Genomic DNA, 20320 nt, shown 5'->3' with positions numbered 1-20320 from the left:
GATATCCTAGATAAATATGAGGCATGTTAATGTACAAATTAATAAGCTACGGTATCCTATATTTAGATTTTTATGGGGCGACTTTTTAATATTTTTGAGGTATTTTCTGATATCAGAAAATGAGATTTTTTGATATCAAGAAATCGAATTTCTGATATCAGAAAATGATTTTTTAATACCAGAAAATCGAATTCTTGATATCAGAAAATAAGATTCATTTTAGATATAAAAAAATTCGATTTTGTGATATCAGAAAATCATTTTTTGATATCAGAAATTCAATCAATAATTTGAACTATTGATATCAAATATTTATTTTTTGATATCAGAAAATACCTCAAAAATATTAAAACAGCGCCTCATAGATTTTGACCTTTTAGAATTTGTATCATTCATTTTAGATTTTTCCATACACATTTAACATTAATGGACATCTTAATTTGCTGTCAGACCTATGTTTTAAATATTTTGGATGTTTGTTCATACATATACTTTCAATTATTATTATGCACTCTGGATTAATTTACTAGTTTACATATATTTTCATAGATCATTTTATCAAAATGATTTGAAAACCAAGAAATAAGACTGCATAAAATCCAATCTAATATCTGACAGGTGTTTCAGTACTGCCTATAAGAGATATGATAAGGCACCACAACCCTCCCTCCAGTTATGTAAACATTTTGTAGAAAAGGTGCTTGTTTAGTTACCATGTATATACAAACGCACCAGGTTAAATATCATTTTTTATTTTCATAATCACTTTTTCTTACTTCAATTGCATTCTCAACATCTTAATAAAACATGTACTGCTTTTGGTAGACAAATAAAAAATATCATTCACTTCTTGGTATGACATTTGATACTTAAAACATTCACAAAATGGTAAAAAAAATAGTGATTACCTAACAACAAAATGTAGAAATGATCTCATCACAAGGTTGAAAAATTGATAAATATACACATTCACACAAACATATAAATAGAACAAATTTTCAGACGCGTAATACATATTGATTGTTAAACTCTGTATCAAGGGGAGACAACTTGGAGTGGTAAACTAGGTCCTCGGAACCAGCTGGCTCGCACATAAAACAAAATTAACGTTTGTCTATAAATAGTTCCTCTCAAGTAAATAATTCCTAGAGCATCAAATGCAGTGATCAGTTCTCAAGGACATAATCAGTTCTTACAGTTAATGGAATAAATTCTAGAATTAGTTACTAATAACATGATACAGGATTCAAAAGAAAAAACAGCGACTTCTTGTGAAGTTGCCCCCTCAAATTTCTGCCTGTGAAGTCTTAAACCTCAGAATTAATCGGAAGCATTTATATTACAGCAAAAAGGATGAGCCTCCACAATCACTACTGTCAAACAGGAATGCTGAATCTAATGGAGAATGCTCGGATTGGCCACATGGGTCATTTCTGACATTTATTGGTAGATGACTGAAGTCTGATAAAAAAGTTTGATGAAGCAAGCTGACACAAAAACTCACTTGCTCATCTTCTGTAAGAGTCACTACAAGGTCTCAGTGGACCCTCTCAATTAGAACACACCAAACAGGATGACGAAAAACACCCAATGAAGTCTGACAAATGTTGAACATTTGGGGTCATGGAAGATTCACTATCTAACACACACACTTTTTATCAGCTCGGTGATACAAAGAAATGATCTTGTTCAATAGGCTTCTTAAGCCAGCGTCCTAGACCAGCGTTTTGGAACGCTTGATACATCTGTTGTTTTGCCGTTTGATACTCCATCACTGTGACTTTAGCATCAGCGTACACCTTGGGTAGGGGAGTCACCGACTGACCAGTGAGGGTGGGGATTTTGCCACAGAGCTGTAGGAATCGTTTGAAGAAGGCCTGTTTACACACCTGTGAGGACGCCCCCTGCTCCGTCTTACCAGTCATCGTGTTAATTACCTCCAGACCCGCGTCACCCACGCACCAGTTGACAGCGAAGTTCGGAGCTTTTCGTGGCTGACGACTCTCCGGGTTGCTGATTCCGCTCATGAATGGCTGATTGTGACGGAAGGGGGATGGGATGTTTTCTATGTTTGATATGCGTGAATAAACAGCCCTAGATAGATGGTCTCCATGATACAAACTACCAAGAATGAGGCTGTCAAAGTAGACGGGCTCGATGAAGTGACTCAGGAGACTACCTACAATGAATAAGAATACAGAGAATTAAAAATCATCACACAAAGTTATATGCATATTAAAGATCTTTTCTTACAATACATATTGTGGTTTTTAATCTTTTTTGTTTAATTTTGATAACATACATACACCATAGAACAGATAGTTTTTCCAGGTATTTATATAGCTCCAACACCTAAAGTTTAATGACATACAACATGCACTTTACCTTGGATCCCCAGGACATTCCAGCGGGCAATCTTATCACTACAGGACATGGTCAGCAGCCTCTCCCCCTCCAGAATCCCGTCCCATGTCTGTATGCCCCCCGAGGAGGTTACAGGGATTGTGCCCTCCCCAGACTCTATCTTGGTCCTCAGCTGTCCTCGCGCCTTACGATTCGGATGTTTATCTCCACCCTCCACCTCCTGAGCTGCTTCATGAGGGGAAAAAATTCTCGAGTCACCGCACGGAGATGTACTGATGTACAGGTGAAAGTGAATGTTGGGTTTCAGCATAAAGCCACCTCCTTCCTTTTCCTGGAATATTGAAGACTCCTTTTCTAGTCGATTCCCAGATAAGTGCTTTCCTAGCTGAAAGTACAGGTATCTCATCAGTGACCTTCGACCTATGACCTCGGCGTGACAGTCGTTGACCGCTAGACCCTGGTCACTCATGTACTCTCCATTAATACACTTGGTTCCCGTGGAGACGGAAATCACAGTGGCATTCTCTGCGTTGTCACTGGTTGTCATGACGATCCCTGATAGCACCTTCCTCCGGGCGTACGGAGAGGTCAGATTGTCCGTCAGTTCACAGAATTTTTCCAGGACGAGCCGTGAGACTAAGTCTGCCAGCTCCTGGGGTACATTGGTGTGAGATTCTTTGGGTACTGGTTTGGTGCCTGAAAAATACATAGCAGGCATCTTAACATTTCTAAATGATTAAAATTATCTAATGGAATCTGTTTTCTTGGAAAATTGTAATGATTGTACAAACGTTGCTTATCTTCCTATCAGATATGATATTTAATTCAACCACATCTACAAATTGCAAAAATATTTTTTCAGTGGGGAACTGATTTACATTCCTACAGGGAGAAATGTTTTGAGTGTAATTACCTGGATGTGTGGAGAAGTCCAGGTTGAACAGTTTGGTGAGAGCCATCTGAGCGGCCCGGGATTTAGCCAGCTTCTTGTTTCGACCAGATCCTTCAAACTTGATCCCATCCACAACCACTGACATCACAAAATGTTTGGCGTGGCTTTCACCGTGTTCTTTCACAAAGTCATACTTCAGACTGGGCCTCAGTTCGTTCAGAATCATGACAGGATTCTTACCATCTGGTACAGACGGCACCACAGATTTTCTAGCCTTCGGCAAATTGTTCATGCCATTTTTGTCTTTGGGTAAAATCTCACATGAGGTGCCGTTTTCTGAATTAGTTTCAAAGTTATTAAACAGAACGTCATTTGAAGCCTCTGCATTGTCCGATGTGAAGTCCCCGTCATTAACCACTTGCCTCCCCAAGGCTTTATGGGCCTCAGAGGCATTTGGAAATTGCACAAAGGACTTCAGGGCCTTCTCTGCTGCACTCAGGCGAGCAGCTTTTTTGGTGGGTCCTTGACCTTCAAACTTTGTCCCATTGACCTCTACACTCATGATGAAAGTTGGGGCGTGAACTGGCCCAGACTGAGCCACAAACTGAAACTCAAGCCCAGGTTTGATCTCATTGAGCTGCATCAGGGCATTTTTTGCGACTGGTGCAGTCTGTATTTTTCTTTTCTTGTTTAGAATAATCTGCGTCCCATTTTCCGGAAACTTGCGTTTTCCCAGCATGATGCCTGACTTTTCTTCTTCCCCTTCTTCCTCTTCAGTTTTTATACCAGACTCATCTGAAATGACAAGATTACAGAGTTATTTCCCCTGACAAGCACCTGCTGTCAATTCATTACATTAGCACTTCTGGTGGTCATCGCCCCAAGATAAATGATTTATAAACAAAAACTATCAAGATAGTTAGAGGTCTTATTTATGTACATTTTTAACTCTGCTTGTGAGCAACTTAGCAGAATTCTATAAGATTTGAAGCAGTGAAATCTTAGCAGAATTCTATAAGATCTGAAGCAGTGTGTGAGAGCAAGTAAAAATCCTCCATTGATTCAGAAGCAGCTTAAGGCTCATATACCCCCTGCATATCTGCATTAAAGCTTGCTTTCTTAAACATGTTAAATTAGCGGTGATTTTCAAAATATAGTTAAATCATAAATTGAATAGACATAAATTCAGCTAAGCTTGTGGAGCAAAAGACAGAAATTGTCATATAACTTGAAAGTCTTCTGGGAGCTATGGTTAGTTACTGAACATAGGAAACATCTTTATAATCATCAATGTAATTAATCCTCACAGGCATCTAATCAACAACTAGATGTTTCATTCTGTCATATTTCCTTCAAATATTCTGTTCTTCTGAAGAATACTTTTATAAGAAATGAAGTTGATTCCCCGTGTCTCCTGACCAAATGAATACAACACTAGCGTATCACTTTCATGGTGTCAGTTTTCATTTTGAACCTAATATCAACCCCAGAATTGAATGAAGAAATTTGATGATAATATTATTAACCACACACTTCTGGGAATGAAATATTAATTTCTCCCCAGTTAGAACTGCCAAACTTCTTCTTAAAGCTGTCTGTATTTCATACATACATAGCGGAATTATCTTTACGCCTTTCCAGCATCTTTATGCTCATACTCATTTCTCACTTCCACATCACGACAAAAGAAAGAAGAAATCAATTCTCAAAACGTGAAAAAGACGTGACTTCTTTGGATAATTGGGTACCAGAAAAACGAACAAAAGATTAAGTTTTGCTGATTCTGGTTGGTACCAGTAAATTGGCTCCTTTCAACCACAGAATAACATCTCTTGGTGTTTGATAGATGCTTATATATAATCATTTTTTACAAAAAAACAAAATAATTATGAAGCATCATCACTCTAATGTAGATCCTTAAGGCGACTGTTCTAGATGCAAAGCAAAGTACATTCTTTAATTACAGACACGACATGCGAAATGATGAAATCCTTGATATTTTTAGCTCTGCCAATTCTTTGAGATAATTCCAGTGTCATTCTGACAAGGGGCCCATCTCTTCAGGTTCCGGAGGAGACACCCTCTTCTATAGAGTGAGATTTCACACAACACCGCCCCTCTCGACCCGAGACACTCGGTTTACGTTATAAATCAGATCCTCTGCCTCTGTAGCCCTGTGAAGTGTTAACAGACAGCTGTACAAGTTTATCTAACACTTTATTAAGAAGCTCAGGATGGGAACAATCCATCATTTTTTCCCTCCACGGAATCCTACCCTATGTACAGGACAACTCATTATAATCATTACACGGTTACTCTACAGATTATCGCATGGATCATCCATAGCACCCCATCCGTAGGAATCGGAGCCACTCAATGCAAACTGCAGCATTATAAATGCCTCACCACCACAGTGGGGCGTCATGGTGGCTAACTATACAGATTTTATATTCTTTAAATTTTCAAATAAAAAAGTAACGCCCAACATCTTTATTGTTTCTAGGAAGAATTTATGCTGCATTGACATTCACTCATGTTTTGATAAAAAGTAACAGTAATGAAAAAAAAGGTACCGGTATTGGCTTTTCAATGAAGATCGTTAGGAAAAATGTAAAAACGTAAAGTAAAACTTTAAAGAGACAGGCAAACCAATAGAACTGCACACTTCCAGTGAAACAGTTACTTACAATCTAAACAAGTCATCCCACCCCCACCCCTCATTTTTTTACCAGGCATAAAAACATGAACTTAACTGTAGCTTACACACAATAAGAGCATACTTAAAATCTTATAAAGTCTGATAGCATATCAATGAGCACAAATCTATATAAATATGAAAGTTAGCATGTGAAAAAGCTGTCTGACCAGGCATTCACAGAACGATAAGAAATAGTTACAATTACAAGCATGTCTGTGAAAATTGGCAATCAGGATGAGGCTGTTGAACTGACTACAGTCATGTCTCTTATAATTAAATTTCCTGAACATTGTGTACAAAGTCAGTGCTGTGAGGCCCTCATCATTTATTGTAATAGAAAACAACATTAAACTATGCTGTCTAAAATACTTCACATTCTGCTAGGATCACCTCAGTCTACCATTCCTTGTATCTCACAGAATATATACACAGAGTTCTCCCAGAGATTCCCAATCAGATACAATTAATAATTCTCACTGACCTTTTTAATAAAACCAAGCTCTTCCTGGAAATCCCCGGGAATACCCCTGATCCCCAATAATAGAAGTAGGCCCTAGATAATCCATGCTTAACCATCCCCCAGGCCTGATCACCCGACTGATGTCTTCACTGCTGAATAATTGATACACCAGTCAGATGCACAGGAAATGAAGAAATTTTGTCAATTGAAGAAGATCCACAGCCATCAGGTCCTTGCAGAGAGAAAGTGGGGGCTTTCCTAAGGCCGGTATAAGTTTCTACAGCAAAGATTGGAGGAGAAGGGCTTCCTGAAAGTGTTAGATCCCGGTGCAGAGAGACTTGGAATGGGGGATGTTGCTGTAACTGTTTTATCAATAACTGAGGGGGGTGGGGTGGGGGTGGGGTGGGGGAGGGGGGTATAGCCAGTGAACAAACATGTCCTTCAGTTTCAGCAGCTGTTGCCTCAATGTTCTAGGAAAGTTATCAATATCTTCTAATTCACTAGAATTCTGAAGGTACAATCTATCTCAGGTGTTGTGTACATTTTTGACTAATTACGATAGGTTTGAGAAGAAGATGTTATACTATACAGTATACAGAATTAAACATAATTGCTATTGGCAGATGGGCAGCTTTATGGGGATGTTTTGAATTAATTTGATATCAGAGGAATTGCCCAGGTTTATCCTAACAAACAGCTTTTCTATGGTCAGTTGGATTGAAGGACATCCGCAGTAGAAATCCATCAATTCCAGCACAAAGTCATTTCCCGATCTATCTAATAAACAAACCTTTTCTGTCGGATAATTTCATTGGTCTGATCACGGTACAAATTGCCCCCATCTGTAACTTAATAATTTTGACCACTGGGGAAAATGTTTAGCCACCCTCCATATCAGCGGAAATGAAGCAATATAAAATCTGACATAAATTCCGGACACCAGACTCTTTATAAATGGGACAGCAGTAGAAAGTGGCCGATCGGGGGAATTGTTACACCAATATTAGGCTTCATTTTAATGGTTAATTCTTATCAATTGAGCACACTGACACAATATAATTGTACTATACAAGGAATAAAGATTGATCAACCCGTAAGTGGTGGACTCAATAATCAACAAATTGAATCTCGACTTGCCGCAACCTAATTATTAAAGTGTGTAATATCGCGCAGCTTTTTACATTGTGCATGCAGAAGCAGAAATTTCATTCAATGTACATCAATAAATTTCTTAATTAACAAGATAATCCTTATGAAGGGTTCACCATCCTTCAATAAACATTCAGATTCTCCAACGGCAAAGAAATGCATTGATAGTAATGATAACATTTGGACCGATTGACCAGAGAGTGCTAACAAAATGCTCTGAGATCTGTATTGGGTTAGAATTAATGGACCCAGCACCATTAGGTGTACATGGGCAGACTTATGTGACTCTGAGATGACAAGATAAGTGGTCAGCTATAATATGGTGTCCGCTAAGTGATGTTAGATTCAGCAGGCATCTTGCCTGATATATAGGCCTTTTACCCAGGCCTTGTTCTAAGTGTTGAGATAGCTGGTTGTCAATCTATTCGTCACCTCCATCATGCAGGGATATGTCCCGAAGTCAGTGCCCTGATAATTCTTGTTCTGTAGGCGATGATGTTTTCCATAACATACAACTGCTGTAGATATTTTATTTCTTCATTAATGGTGCATTATTGGTCACAATATCCATGCTTCAACATTTTATGTCATTTCATTATCCATTTGCTGGACCAACCATATATTGCTGATTATTGTATTTCATAACTTTTCTTTTTTTACAGAAATGAATTTTCAAGCAAAATATTCATTTGGTAATGGTTTCCAAACAGAAAAGAAATGGAACAATTGATTCGATGATATGGTCATTTAGAATTGTGTTTTACCCAATGCATGAGACAATTAGTGTGTATTGCATGTGATATTTACATAGTAGGTACATGTAATAACTACAGTTACTGTATGTGTGACAGCACAACTAGCAACATACATTACATACGCTTAGTAAAAATAGTACGGTATATAAACTGGTGAAGTAGAATAAACACAGGTTCCATCATTTCAATAATAATAAGGTTGGTGTAAAAATTAAGAATTTTTTTTTTTTAATGAAATTGCATTGTATCATAATAGAAAATTGTGAAGTTTTAAACATGTGGAATTAAAGATGTTTGTACAGTGTAAGGTATGATAAATGTCATGCATAATTGAGAGGGATAACCTCGGTGACCTTGTAATAACAAGACAACACTGCTACGAATATGTTAAGAGACAAATTAACTGTAATCAAATACTGAATGATTTCAATATGAACTTACCCAAATTAACTCAATATATTCCCTGTCAATTTCCTAACCATATGCACACTAGCTGAAAACCCAAAATAAGACTAAAGACTGACTGCAGTGAAAAAGACCATTGAATTGAAATTCACACGACTCAATACAAGAGACTCCTTGAAATGGTAATGAAGTAAAAACCAGTGTGTATAAGGGTGCATAGAGCGAACCGACGATTGTGGTGCCAATGTAGAGTAAGCACATCTGGCACTGCCTTTGGTTACCGCCAGAAAAACAGCAAAATGCCAAAGCTGTCTACTATTTTACATTGAACTGAACAAATATGGACAGATAAAGGGTAGAAAAGAAAAAGTTTTAACGCAAGGCCGGGCTTGATAACACATATTGGTAGAGTCAATATTGACTCAAGCCTTGTCCGATTACAGAGAATTGCAGGTCAATTGTGTCAGCTTCCGAAAGAAAAATGCACTTTTTAAAGCGTTAAATGGTTGTGTTACTGGGAGGAGATAGAGGGCTGGTCTTCTATAAACACCGGTCGGTGTCTCCCATAAGCCTCCAGCTGAGCTCCTATAACGTCACATCAAAGCATCAAAGATTTCCTCACAGGCTTCGATTCTTCAAGTTCTGTACACAGGCCTTTGTATACTGTTTCAATTTTCATCAAAATATAGATTTTCCACCAGACTTTGTTAACTTTCTAAAAAATACCATATACCAATAGACTTTAAACGGGACTCTCTACCGGTATATATATATATATAATTATCTTCTTATTAAAAAACATTAATTAATAAAAATATAAATTTTATAATTGGTTAATTACTAAATCAAATACAAATCAATTCAATGTATTTTCCAATATAAGCCTCAATAAACTAATAAAACTTAGAAAAGTATTTAGTTTTATCAATCCTACTTATGTACCGGTGACCATGTAATTTTTTTCTTCTTTTTTGAAAATTCTCATGCTTGAGAGTCTAAAGACCGTCCTTAATCTAAAAGAAAACGTTTCCGATCATGACAATTGGAGATAATTCTGCATTCTGCTGGCTCGCACAGGAAACAGGAGAGTTATATGTGTACACTCTCCCAGACCTTGCACGGCATTAATAATTAAACTTAATTAAGGTCTTGGTGATGATTTATGAAGCTCAAGACTGGTCTTCCGGGGCTGAGGAAATTATAAGGTGCCAAACCGGATCTGTTTCCAGAGAGTAATTTTCTTGGAGTTGAAACCTGCTAGTCTGAGTGCATTACTCCAGTAATTTATTGTTAGGTGAAAGCTAGGCTTAATTATGACAAACATCTCGAGACAATCTCGATTTGGGATGGCAATGTATTATATTTCTGATCCAATCTGAAGTGATTAGTGGGTCTCTCCAGGCCTTTACCCAGGAACTGTATTACAGCATTACTACATGCATGGTAATCACATTAATTGATGAAATACACATTTCTATTGATTACCAGATAAAGGGTTTTCATAAAATGGTTTTATGGGATAACCAACCTGGAAACAAAACAATCAAACAATGCGTACTTGTGGCTGTCAGAATAAAAGTGCGTCACCGTAGCAGCTAATAATTCTACAGTCAACTACGCAAGTCCATGTTTTTATTTATCAACTCTGTCTTGACAAAATTATACATTCCAAGCCATGATAACTATGTAATTTCTGGAGAACATGTAGACATTGATTTCTTGTAAAACCTCTACATACCAAGTATTTGTCTAAGAATCCATGATCTGATCTATAATGTGTTTATATTAGCTGCTCATCAACTTCCAAAAGCTTATAACTTTTTTCTAAGGTTTAACCAAACATTTCATGCACACTTTCCTGAAGTGATAAGCAATCAGGAATATCATTTACGATTGACACAACGTGGCAATATTTTTTGGATAGGAAGCTATTGGAACTCGATTTATCAGTGCTAGAATATTTTTGTAATAAAACAGACAGTTACCAATAGATAAGGTATAGAGTTGGGGTATGCTGGTATCGCTATTTGCCTGATTCAGGAAATTCAAGTCCCAGCAGGGGAAATGAAAATAAAGAAGAAGAACTGTGCGATGAGTGGAAGTCATAAAGAGAAAAAGGTTGGCAAGAAAAAAAAACCTCGCAAACATCAATCAATGGGTGGTAAATAGGAATAATTTATAAAATCAGGAATCAGGAAACACTCGGTTCAAACTTCTTCAACCACTGTCATCTCCCCCTGTAATCCAATTTGAGCATACTTTTGTTTGATGAAAGCCAATTCTATTTGAACTCTACCCAGCTGTGAAATCTAAGCATACTTTTGCTCTGAGGTAAACTTCCACCTCTGAGTTCGCCTGCTAAGATTTATACAACCGCTTAATGCAGCTGATTCACTGAAGATTTGATTACTAAAACCCTAATTAGATACATTATATCTTCAGCATCAATTAAGGTCTAGTAATAAAGTTGGGGAGAAGATACCGTGAGAAAAGCCCACAAAAATCTGGATCAATAGAATGCAGTAAACAAGATGCACCCAAAGTGACAATCAGGGTTACTTGAATGTTTCCCCATCGATGCCTTCAAAACGATTTCAAATACCTGCCCAGGTATCTAATGAAATACCAGAATGACAACATCCAGAATATAGATTTTATATCTCCAAAAAGTCAGTTCCTATTGAAAAGTCACCATGCTGTGAAAGAAAATCAATTATATGCCAGGGATTAAAAAACAGAAAACTTCGGGCTTGTTAAAACCTTAAAATTACATGATAAACATAAATTTGGAACTTGACTTGGATGGGGTTATGATATTGATGTTTTATCAGTTTCTGAAGACCTGCAGGTTTTCTTCTTTAAAACTTTTCATGCATTGATAAGGATCAAAACTGCTTCTTTCATCCTTGCATCATAACTTTTGTAGATTATCATCAACAGCCTATATCTCATTAAATTTGGATCATCTAGAGACCAACGGAGTATGTTCGTAAAGTCTATCAAACATTTCACTCAACATAACCGGTTATTGAGTGATATTAAGTAGTTCTACATATCTAATGAAATGAAAGAATGAGAATATCCTTATTTATACTCAGAACAAAAAGTACAGGAAATTTAAAAATGGTTATAGCTTAAACTAAAATTAACACATACAAACCAATATTCCTTCATAATTATAAACAACAAACATTTAGGAATATATTGAAAGTAATAAGAAACAATCGGAAACAAAATATTGAGGACTTCATCTTTTTCTATTTTATGTCAAAATTTTAGATGTAATTAGCCAACAAAAACACAGAAAAAAAACCAAGCCTACCTTTAATCACACAGAACAGAAAAGCCTCCCGTTACAAAAGACAGAGGTAGTTCTGATCAAAACAAAGGAATCTATCGCCAGACCTGATACTGATCAGCTAAGCTGTGTATGCTCTCATCCATAGCAGGCTACAATAAAGGTGATATTTAAAATGTCTGTGAATCGGGCCTTGCTGGGTGGACCGCTGGTTTTTAATCCACCACCGTAAGAAGCTTAGTACTACTAGTTCTCTATAACTAATACACGTACCAGGCATTCAGGTCTCTACTCAGCCGAGCTCTACCCTATTGTATAGGGAACAGAACGTCAGAAAATGACAAAACCCAAACTTTAAAACAGAAGAGAACAGAACAGCTATATTTGAGACCAATGAAGATATTTTGTGAGAGATTGAGGGAATACTTGTAGACAGTGGGGCTGTTAACACAGCTGTCAGGATTAGGTCCAGATTAGGCCAGCCATGTTGGGTTATCAATATATTAAGACCCTTGCTTACTAAGGGATATTTTCAATCTTTAATAATTATAATTTTTATAGCAATTTGAGGACTTCCTTACAAGTCACTTCACAGAGTGTACAAACATGAAATGCACTTCACTGTTGCCTGCATCATATCAAAGATTGAAATCATCAATTGATGCTTGCTTTATTTTTTTCTCTTTATGCAATCATGATTTCAATTTATCTATTCTTCATGATAGATCTTCAAGAACACGTTTCAGACACTGATTCACCTTGACCTTGAACATTGTCTTTGACCTTTTAAGTTACAAATATACATGTACCATTATATAAATAGTGCCTGTTTGGGAGTGTAACTGTTGAAATTGACACCCCGAGAAAGCCATTGTCAAGACGCGAAGCGGAGGTTGACAATGGTTTTCGAGGGGTGTCAATTTCAACAGTTACCCTCCCAAACAGGCACTAATTATTTTATTATACTGAATGTCTTAATTTTAAAGAAAATTTTACTGCTTTCATATAGAAATGACCTGAATTCTACGGCAAACTGTACGCGCATAATTTACGTGCATGTAACAATTCGTTGTGTTACCCGTTGCCAAGTGTGTTGCTAACGCTGAGGGTAATAGAACCGATTACCAACTGCGTCCAAACCAATCAGATTTCAGTATTTAACATGAAAGTATAATAATAGATTTTGTCTCCTTTGGTGCTCTCTTTATTGATAAAAATGGTTTTTCTTCCTGGGTGGAACAACAATGACTGATATTGGGTCCCTCATGCTGATATGACATATCATGCATTCTGACACATAATAATCCCCATGTGTCAAAATATATATGAGTTTCTGATAATAAAAATTATTTGTTCAACTCATGAGGCACTGCCAATAATAAATTTGTCTGATGCAAGGTATTATATCAAGAAGAACCACTTGGAATTACTTGGAATTAAATTTGTTTATGACCTTGACCTATACTAACTTGATCTCAAAATCAGTAAGTATCTAACATTTCTTTTCCCTCAGCTAAGTAAATACTTAAGTCTATCCATTGTTGTCTCTAGAGTATTGCATGATTTAAAGTACATGAATACATCTTGTGCATCTTTTAAATGCTTGGCATGGCTGAGTTGCTCTATTCATTGCTAAAGAGGATATCTATAAAATTTATTTATCAGTCACATGTTTTCTTTTAACGTTTGAAATCTCTAGAATAGCTCTGACATCCATCTCTCTCTCTCTCTCTCTCTCTCTCTCTCTCTCTCTCTCTCTCTCTCTCTCTGATGAAAATTGAACTATATTTTAGACATTTTGGACAGAGATACACCTGACTGATTGTCTATGACATTTTTTCTTTTCTTTTCATTTTTTATTTCCTTTTAAATTGCATTTTCATGTCACAGTGTGAAAACAAAAGATGGGTGAAGTAAATCTGTGGGCAGTGATGAACAGTGGCCTGGCATCAAGCTACGTGATTTATAAATGAATATAAATGATGTAGGGCTCTGTCTAGATTCTACATTCATTAGGCAGACATTAGGTGAGGGAAATTCACATGAAGATGTCTACAGTAGCTGCGGCCGGCCTCATGCAAGCAGGGGTCACCTCTGACAGACAAGTCAACCAATCACTCAGAGTCTGGGGGGAAGAAATCCCCTAAAGACAGGGCCTGAAGTAAGTTAATTTTACAGATATCTCCACCAGAAAATCTGGTAATCTAATATGCAGAGATACAATTAATCAAATGAGAATATATGATTGAGCCAGCTGATGACAGGAGGCCCGTGGGAGACACCACTCACCTCCCAGACAACTCACTGAACAACCAAGTGCTGGTAGGTGAGCAACCATTAATAGCACCTTGATGATTTATATGATGTTATCCAGTCAATTATTATGCTACTGTCAATTAAGTTTGGTATATCATCTAAATGTTGAAAGATTAAGGACCTTGGAATAAAGTGGTGAAGTTTATAAGTTTATTCTATTTTTGTGTCTTAAATTTCCTTGGAAAGGGCAGATCCAGGCTGAATACCAACTCAGAGACTACATGCAACCCTCTAAATCAGAGCCCGGGAACAGAAATCAATGCTTCTTCTCTCTCATTAGAGAATAACCCCATCCTTGGGAAATCCGTAACTCCGTTATATATACAATACCTGTCAACAGAATCAACACAGTCATCATTAGGCAAACTAGAGAACCCCTGGGCCAGTCCACCACTAAATCAGGAAAAGTTCTCCCCATATCTCACATCAGCTACGAGAAATAAATAGCTGCGGTGAGGTCATGAAGGATCCCATGTTCCAGTGCTATAAAATTTACACCCCTGTGTAGGATAAGAAGTTCATCTCTCTCTCTCTCTCTCTCTCTCTCTCTCTCCTTCCTCTCTCTCTCTCTCTCTCTCTCTCTCTCTCTCTCTCTCTCTCTCTCTCTCTCTCTGAGATTGGTTTTCTACCTCTAAAATGAATGAAAGACTCATTTATTTGGTTTTTACCCGAATCTTTGCCATAACATAAAAAAATAAGTGACTGACATCAAGATGACCTGGAACTAAATATATGAACCAGGAACATGTACTTTGTTATTGGTAGTATCTGTAATCATAATAAATGGTAAAATCTGAGTTTTGAACTTTCAAATTAGTTCAATGAAAGAAATGATACCCCATGCTCCCACATTACACATAATGACAATATATGCATTAATAAAAGGGGTATAACTCCCAGAAAAAAGATCAAATCTAACCATTGCTTTTTATGAAATTCAAAAGATAGGGGGAGGGTATACATGTAAGGGAATTTCTTTGTAATGTTACACTTTTATCACGGTAATATCGTGAAGATACTTGTAGTAATGAATAAGTTTTCTTATTAAAGGAATATTCACATGAACTACACATGTGCATGTAACTTTCATTCATTATTCCAAATTAAGGTATCTTGTTCAATACATTCCTTTTCATCATATTCTTTCAATTAGTGGTTGATACACAAATGTAATATAAATAAACAAGTAGAGCATCCCTTCACAAATTAGCCTATTTTTGGAAATGCCGCTAGAATGAAAAGGAAGGAGAAATAAGAAAACTAGCACAGAGCTCAATATTCACACTGTGTACTGTAAGCCTGTAACTTTTATTCTGTATTTCTATAGATTGTAAGTAACTTAAAGTAAGTTACCCACACCCCCATCAACTTACACAGCAGCATGTAATAAGACCTCATACAACTCCCTGGAGTGGGAATAATCAGAATTAATATAACTGCAGTGGTAAATAACTGTTACAATATATTTGAGAAAAAAAATGGATTTAGCAAGTAATGGTTAAATATACAGATATTTTTGTTGGTTTTTATGATACATGTAATGTAGAATGTAGCTGTTTCTTCTTCAATCATAAGTTATCAAGATAAAACCATTAAACATTCAATTTTTGAAAGAGGCGAGCTGAAACGAATCTTAACTCCTAGAAAAAAATCAAGAAGAAACCTTATATTAAATGTAGAAGTAGAAGAAATGCATTAAGTGTGTATCAATATAGGAGTCGTTCTTACAATAAATGACTCTTGCAAATACAGGTAATGCTGATCAGGAAATCAAGTGACATTGCACCACTTTTAGTCAAACACTTCACTTATCTAATACATGTAGCTACACACTGGCTTGTGCCGCTAAGTTTAAATTTGGACTGTCAATCATTGACTGACCTTTGACCCAAGGAACTTCCGCTGTCTCCTGAGTTTGGTTAACTTGATTTTCCAGATCTACAAAGGAAAAACATGGTAAGTGATAACTGTGAATCTATTTTCATGTATTAATTGAAATTCTTTTTCTTGGTCTACATTAATATAAATACACATTGGTATAAAATCAATTTTTCAGCAGTCAAAGGTTTTTAAGAAATTATTAGAACTGTTAGAAATGTGGGTAAATCAACAGAAAAGAAAACAATTTTTTAATGCAATATTTATCAATGATTGGTTGTTAATGGTGGATCTGTGTTTGTTAATCCACCACCAACATATCTTCTGGTTAAATGTTTACGTACCAAAAAAAGCTTGACTAACACCATGTGACATTGATGAAAGAATAAACTGGAAATTATACTGACCACATTTCAGTGTGACTGCTTTTAATTTTACAATTTGCAGAGAGTTTATAATTTAAATACATGTAGCTTGATTAAGAAAACAAACAATTTCTCCTTAATAATATTCTGAAATTCATGACTCTAGTCTTCGAAATCCTGAGAAATTAAAATCTGTAGTTTATAACGTAGAATAAACAACCCTACCTGGCACATACACAGCATTATACAGCGACTCTAGAGCCACCCTGGCCGCCTCCATCTTGGCCAGCTTCTTACTCTTGGCTGTTCCATTAAACTCCCTCCCGTCAATCACCACAGACATGGTGTAGAGTTTCTCTTTGTCCACTTCCTGTTCAGACACCAGCTGGTATGTCAGGTTACGTTTTAACTCGTTGAGGTACATGACCGGGTGTTTGTTTGTGAGGGTCCGTGGGAGAGACACCTCAGCTTGAGGTGCCAGGCCCGAGGTGGGCGGTTGGATTTCATCCTCCTCCTCTCCTGGGTAGGACTGGGACCCCCCGGCTCCATCAAGTTCTGTTGTAAGGCCTGTATACAGTCAGAAAAATAATGACAGGACTGTTGAAACAAATGTGTTAATACCTTCAAACCTCAGTGAGAGACTTAATTGTTTATAAAGTATACCAAATAATGCAAACTTTTAAAAGTTGATGAAAGAACTATATATGATATGAGTTGAATTTTGCCCCCATAATTCGCCATTTTTAAAGTGTTTCGGGAATATTAAAATGTTATGTTATTTTTTAGAGGAGTTGATATAAAATATATTTTTCACCTATTTATTTGATTTATTTGCACTCACTTGCAGTATATGACGTCAGAAGTGACACTATTTCTATAATTCAATCAAAATCAGTCAAAAATTGACATTTTTCTTACCTATAAACAAAGGGGAAATATAGAGCGCATGCTTGAACAAGGAAATTTTTTTTGTCAGTTATTAGTCTTGGCTAGTTACATCTCTGATTAAAATATGTTGTTTGTTCAAGCGTGCGCTCTATGTTTTTTGAAAGAAAAACTGCTTGAAAACAAGCTGTTTTATGCTAAAAATGCAAAAATGGCGGGAAAAGACTGTCTTCATGATACCATATTTCTAAATTGTGTGCACTTGAATCAAAATGAACATAATGTATAAACATCACATATATATCTGTACAAAGAAAACAAAGATTTACAGTAAAATGATGATGTTCATTTTAGGGGGCCATTTTAGGCCCTTATCATATATAGTCCTTTTCATAGGTTTTATTTTAAGGCACTTAAAATCATGAGAAAGGTAATCAATTTTTTGATAAGCAACAAAGATCAAACCAATGAACACAATTCTGACATTCTGTCCAGCTCTTTCTGAGGACCTAGAAAAGTAGATAGATTTCCCTCTGTCACCAGTTCATCAAGAGAGCACAGCTATGATTGAAACACTTTGTAGCACTGTGAGAACCAAGACAGCTCCACTCAACAAACTGGGACAGAGTATAATCTTGTCAGTTTTCTATGCCCAGCAGAGCAATAGAATAAATGTCGAAACTGTCACAGACACAGTGGCTGTTTCTTTGTTGTTTATTGTCATGGCCCAAGGTTATATCAACCATCCCCTCCCTCCAAGGTCAAGCAGGGGACCAGCAAGCCTACCTGACCAAGTGACAGTAACATTGGAGGGCATGTGAATCTGTCAGTGACAGTGTGTCTTGGAGTGACATTCTGTTAGTCTGTCTGTCAGTGTGTGTCTGTCAGAGACAGTGTGTCTTGGAGTGACAGTGTAAGTCTGTCAGTGATGGTGTGTTTCAGTTTGTCAGTGTCATTGTTAGTGCAAATGAGTCAAAGTCTTCTCAAAATCAATGAGTCGGTGACAAGTTTGTCAGCATGATTGTCATTTAGAGTCTGTCAGTGACAGTATGTATTAGGTAGATGAGAAGCTGTTAACAAGTTTATTAGCGAGTCTGTCAGTGTGGCTCTCAGTGTGAGTTTGTGAGTGGTGATTTTTCATATTTTGTGTGAGTCTGTGTGCTTTTGCTAGTGTGTCAGCGATTGTTACTCATTGTTAATATTTGACACAGTGTGTAACAATTGATTTGTTGGTAAGTGTTGTTATCAATGACAATATATTTTAACATTAATTCTATTGGTGTACTTTATCATTGACAGTATACATATAGAAGTGACATTATGTCAACTTTTGTCTGTGACAGACCCACATCTACCTGCAACTGTCAATGTGGTCAAGTGGCTTGTTTGACTCCGCCTACATGAACTTGAAAGGGGCACCTGCAGGATTTGATTTGAGAGAAGTATTTCTCACAAACATGGAATATAACATCAGACCAATAATTTCCATGACAACTCACCAACCCAAACTATCCATCAGGGGGCTTGCTGAGAGAGATTTCATACAAGCGGGATAATTTCTGTAACATATGCAAGTTAAGAGAGATCCTGTCGCCTGGAATGCCTTTTAGGGAAAAAGAAACAAACCCAACACATTAACTTCTCTGATTTGAGAAATTTCAAAAGACACAAGAACAATTACTGTTTACTTGAAGAGTGAGAACTTATCTCGATTCAGAGAGTTCATCATTTACAAAACAATTATTCAATGTCCAGGTTGTATGGTGTTTGTCAGCTTATGCCAGCTTACTGTCATCAGAAATAAATGAATCCTCGAGATATTAGTAAGTTTGACATTTGCTTAGAATGTTCAACAGTTTTGGATAGTTTCTTAAAGAAAAACACTAATGGTTTACTCCACTTTACTGTAGGAAATAAATAACTTTTTGTTCTTCGCAATTAAATCTTCAAATTAAAGTTGGTATGCTTATTTCTTGACTGTAAACTGTGTGTCATAGCATAAACATATACTTATCAAAACACTTTGTACAAGCAGATAGTATGCAAAGAAAACAAGACATACTGCACATCGTTCTTTTCTTTTTTTATAACACTGTGATTCAAAATGATATTTTCGTTATTCTGACTACACATAAAGAATTAAAATTCTGTTGACATTATGTAAGCTAGAGACATAGAAAAAACATAAAATGACACGGAAATAAAAAATTTCAAAAGACTTTTAAAACGAAACAAGTTGTTGCCATGTTGGATTAAACAGAAAATATCTATAACAGCATAACACACTGAAGAGCGTTACAATCACAATAACTTTATGCAATGCGTCTATTTGACACCGAACAAACTAAGCTTGATTAAAAATCAAAGAGTATATTAAAATAAATTCAAACAATAATCAATAAGCAAATAACGTTCGTAATTTTACCTGCCATTCCCGATTTCAAAACGAGTTTCACTTTCTTTTTTATGTGCGGCGCGTTCAATTTGTGTTAACTCGTTCATTAGTTAGTCGTACATAGTAAAACAGGCGAATATGCAAAAACAATTGACCATGTCCGAATAATTACAAACTGCTATCAAAATAATTCTTAAAGCTGCATGTTGATTTTTTTTGGGAGGGGGGGGGCTATAACAGATTCAACTTATTTCCCAAATAACCAATTATCTTTTTAAAAAGTTATTGACATGACTTTCACTTATGTACACAAGCAAAATCGGTCTCCTTTAAAAGATAGATATATTCAAAGTGAATAAAAATAATTTCTGTACAGGAACACAAAATAAAATAAAACAAATGCATCTCAGACTGGTTTACAAAAAGTGAACCTTTTGGTTTTGTTACTCGATTTATAGGG

General features: G+C 36.4%; 1 protein-coding gene across 6 annotated transcripts; it reads right to left on the bottom strand.

The window, feature by feature from the left end:
* Positions 1-736: 736 nt before the first annotated feature.
* LOC105326427 (double-stranded RNA-specific editase 1) lies at positions 737-19974 on the bottom strand. 6 transcript variants are annotated; one of them, XM_011426466.4, is made up of 7 exons: positions 19891-19942; positions 18965-19068; positions 16806-17147; positions 16219-16275; positions 3278-4051; positions 2386-3060; positions 737-2179 (listed from the first exon to the last, which is right to left on the bottom strand). In XM_011426466.4, the coding sequence occupies exons 3-7, from the start codon at positions 17002-17004 to the stop codon at positions 1659-1661; spliced, it is 2226 nt and encodes a 741-aa protein (XP_011424768.3). In that variant the 5' UTR covers positions 17005-17147; positions 18965-19068; positions 19891-19942; the 3' UTR covers positions 737-1658. The 6 variants fall into 6 exon arrangements, with proteins under 6 accessions (XP_011424768.3, XP_011424767.3, XP_011424770.3 ...); XM_011426465.4 differs by lacking the exon at positions 18965-19068 and having other exon boundaries at positions 19891-19974; XM_011426468.4 differs by lacking the exons at positions 16219-16275; positions 16806-17147; positions 18965-19068; positions 19891-19942 and adding an exon at positions 12046-12203.
* Between the last annotated feature and the right edge of the window lie 346 nt (positions 19975-20320).

Source organism: Magallana gigas, chromosome 5, assembly GCF_963853765.1.
Source record: "Magallana gigas chromosome 5, xbMagGiga1.1, whole genome shotgun sequence".
NCBI classification, from domain to species: domain Eukaryota; kingdom Metazoa; phylum Mollusca; class Bivalvia; order Ostreida; family Ostreidae; genus Magallana; species Magallana gigas.
This window is presented reverse-complemented; position numbering and strand designations above follow the sequence as displayed.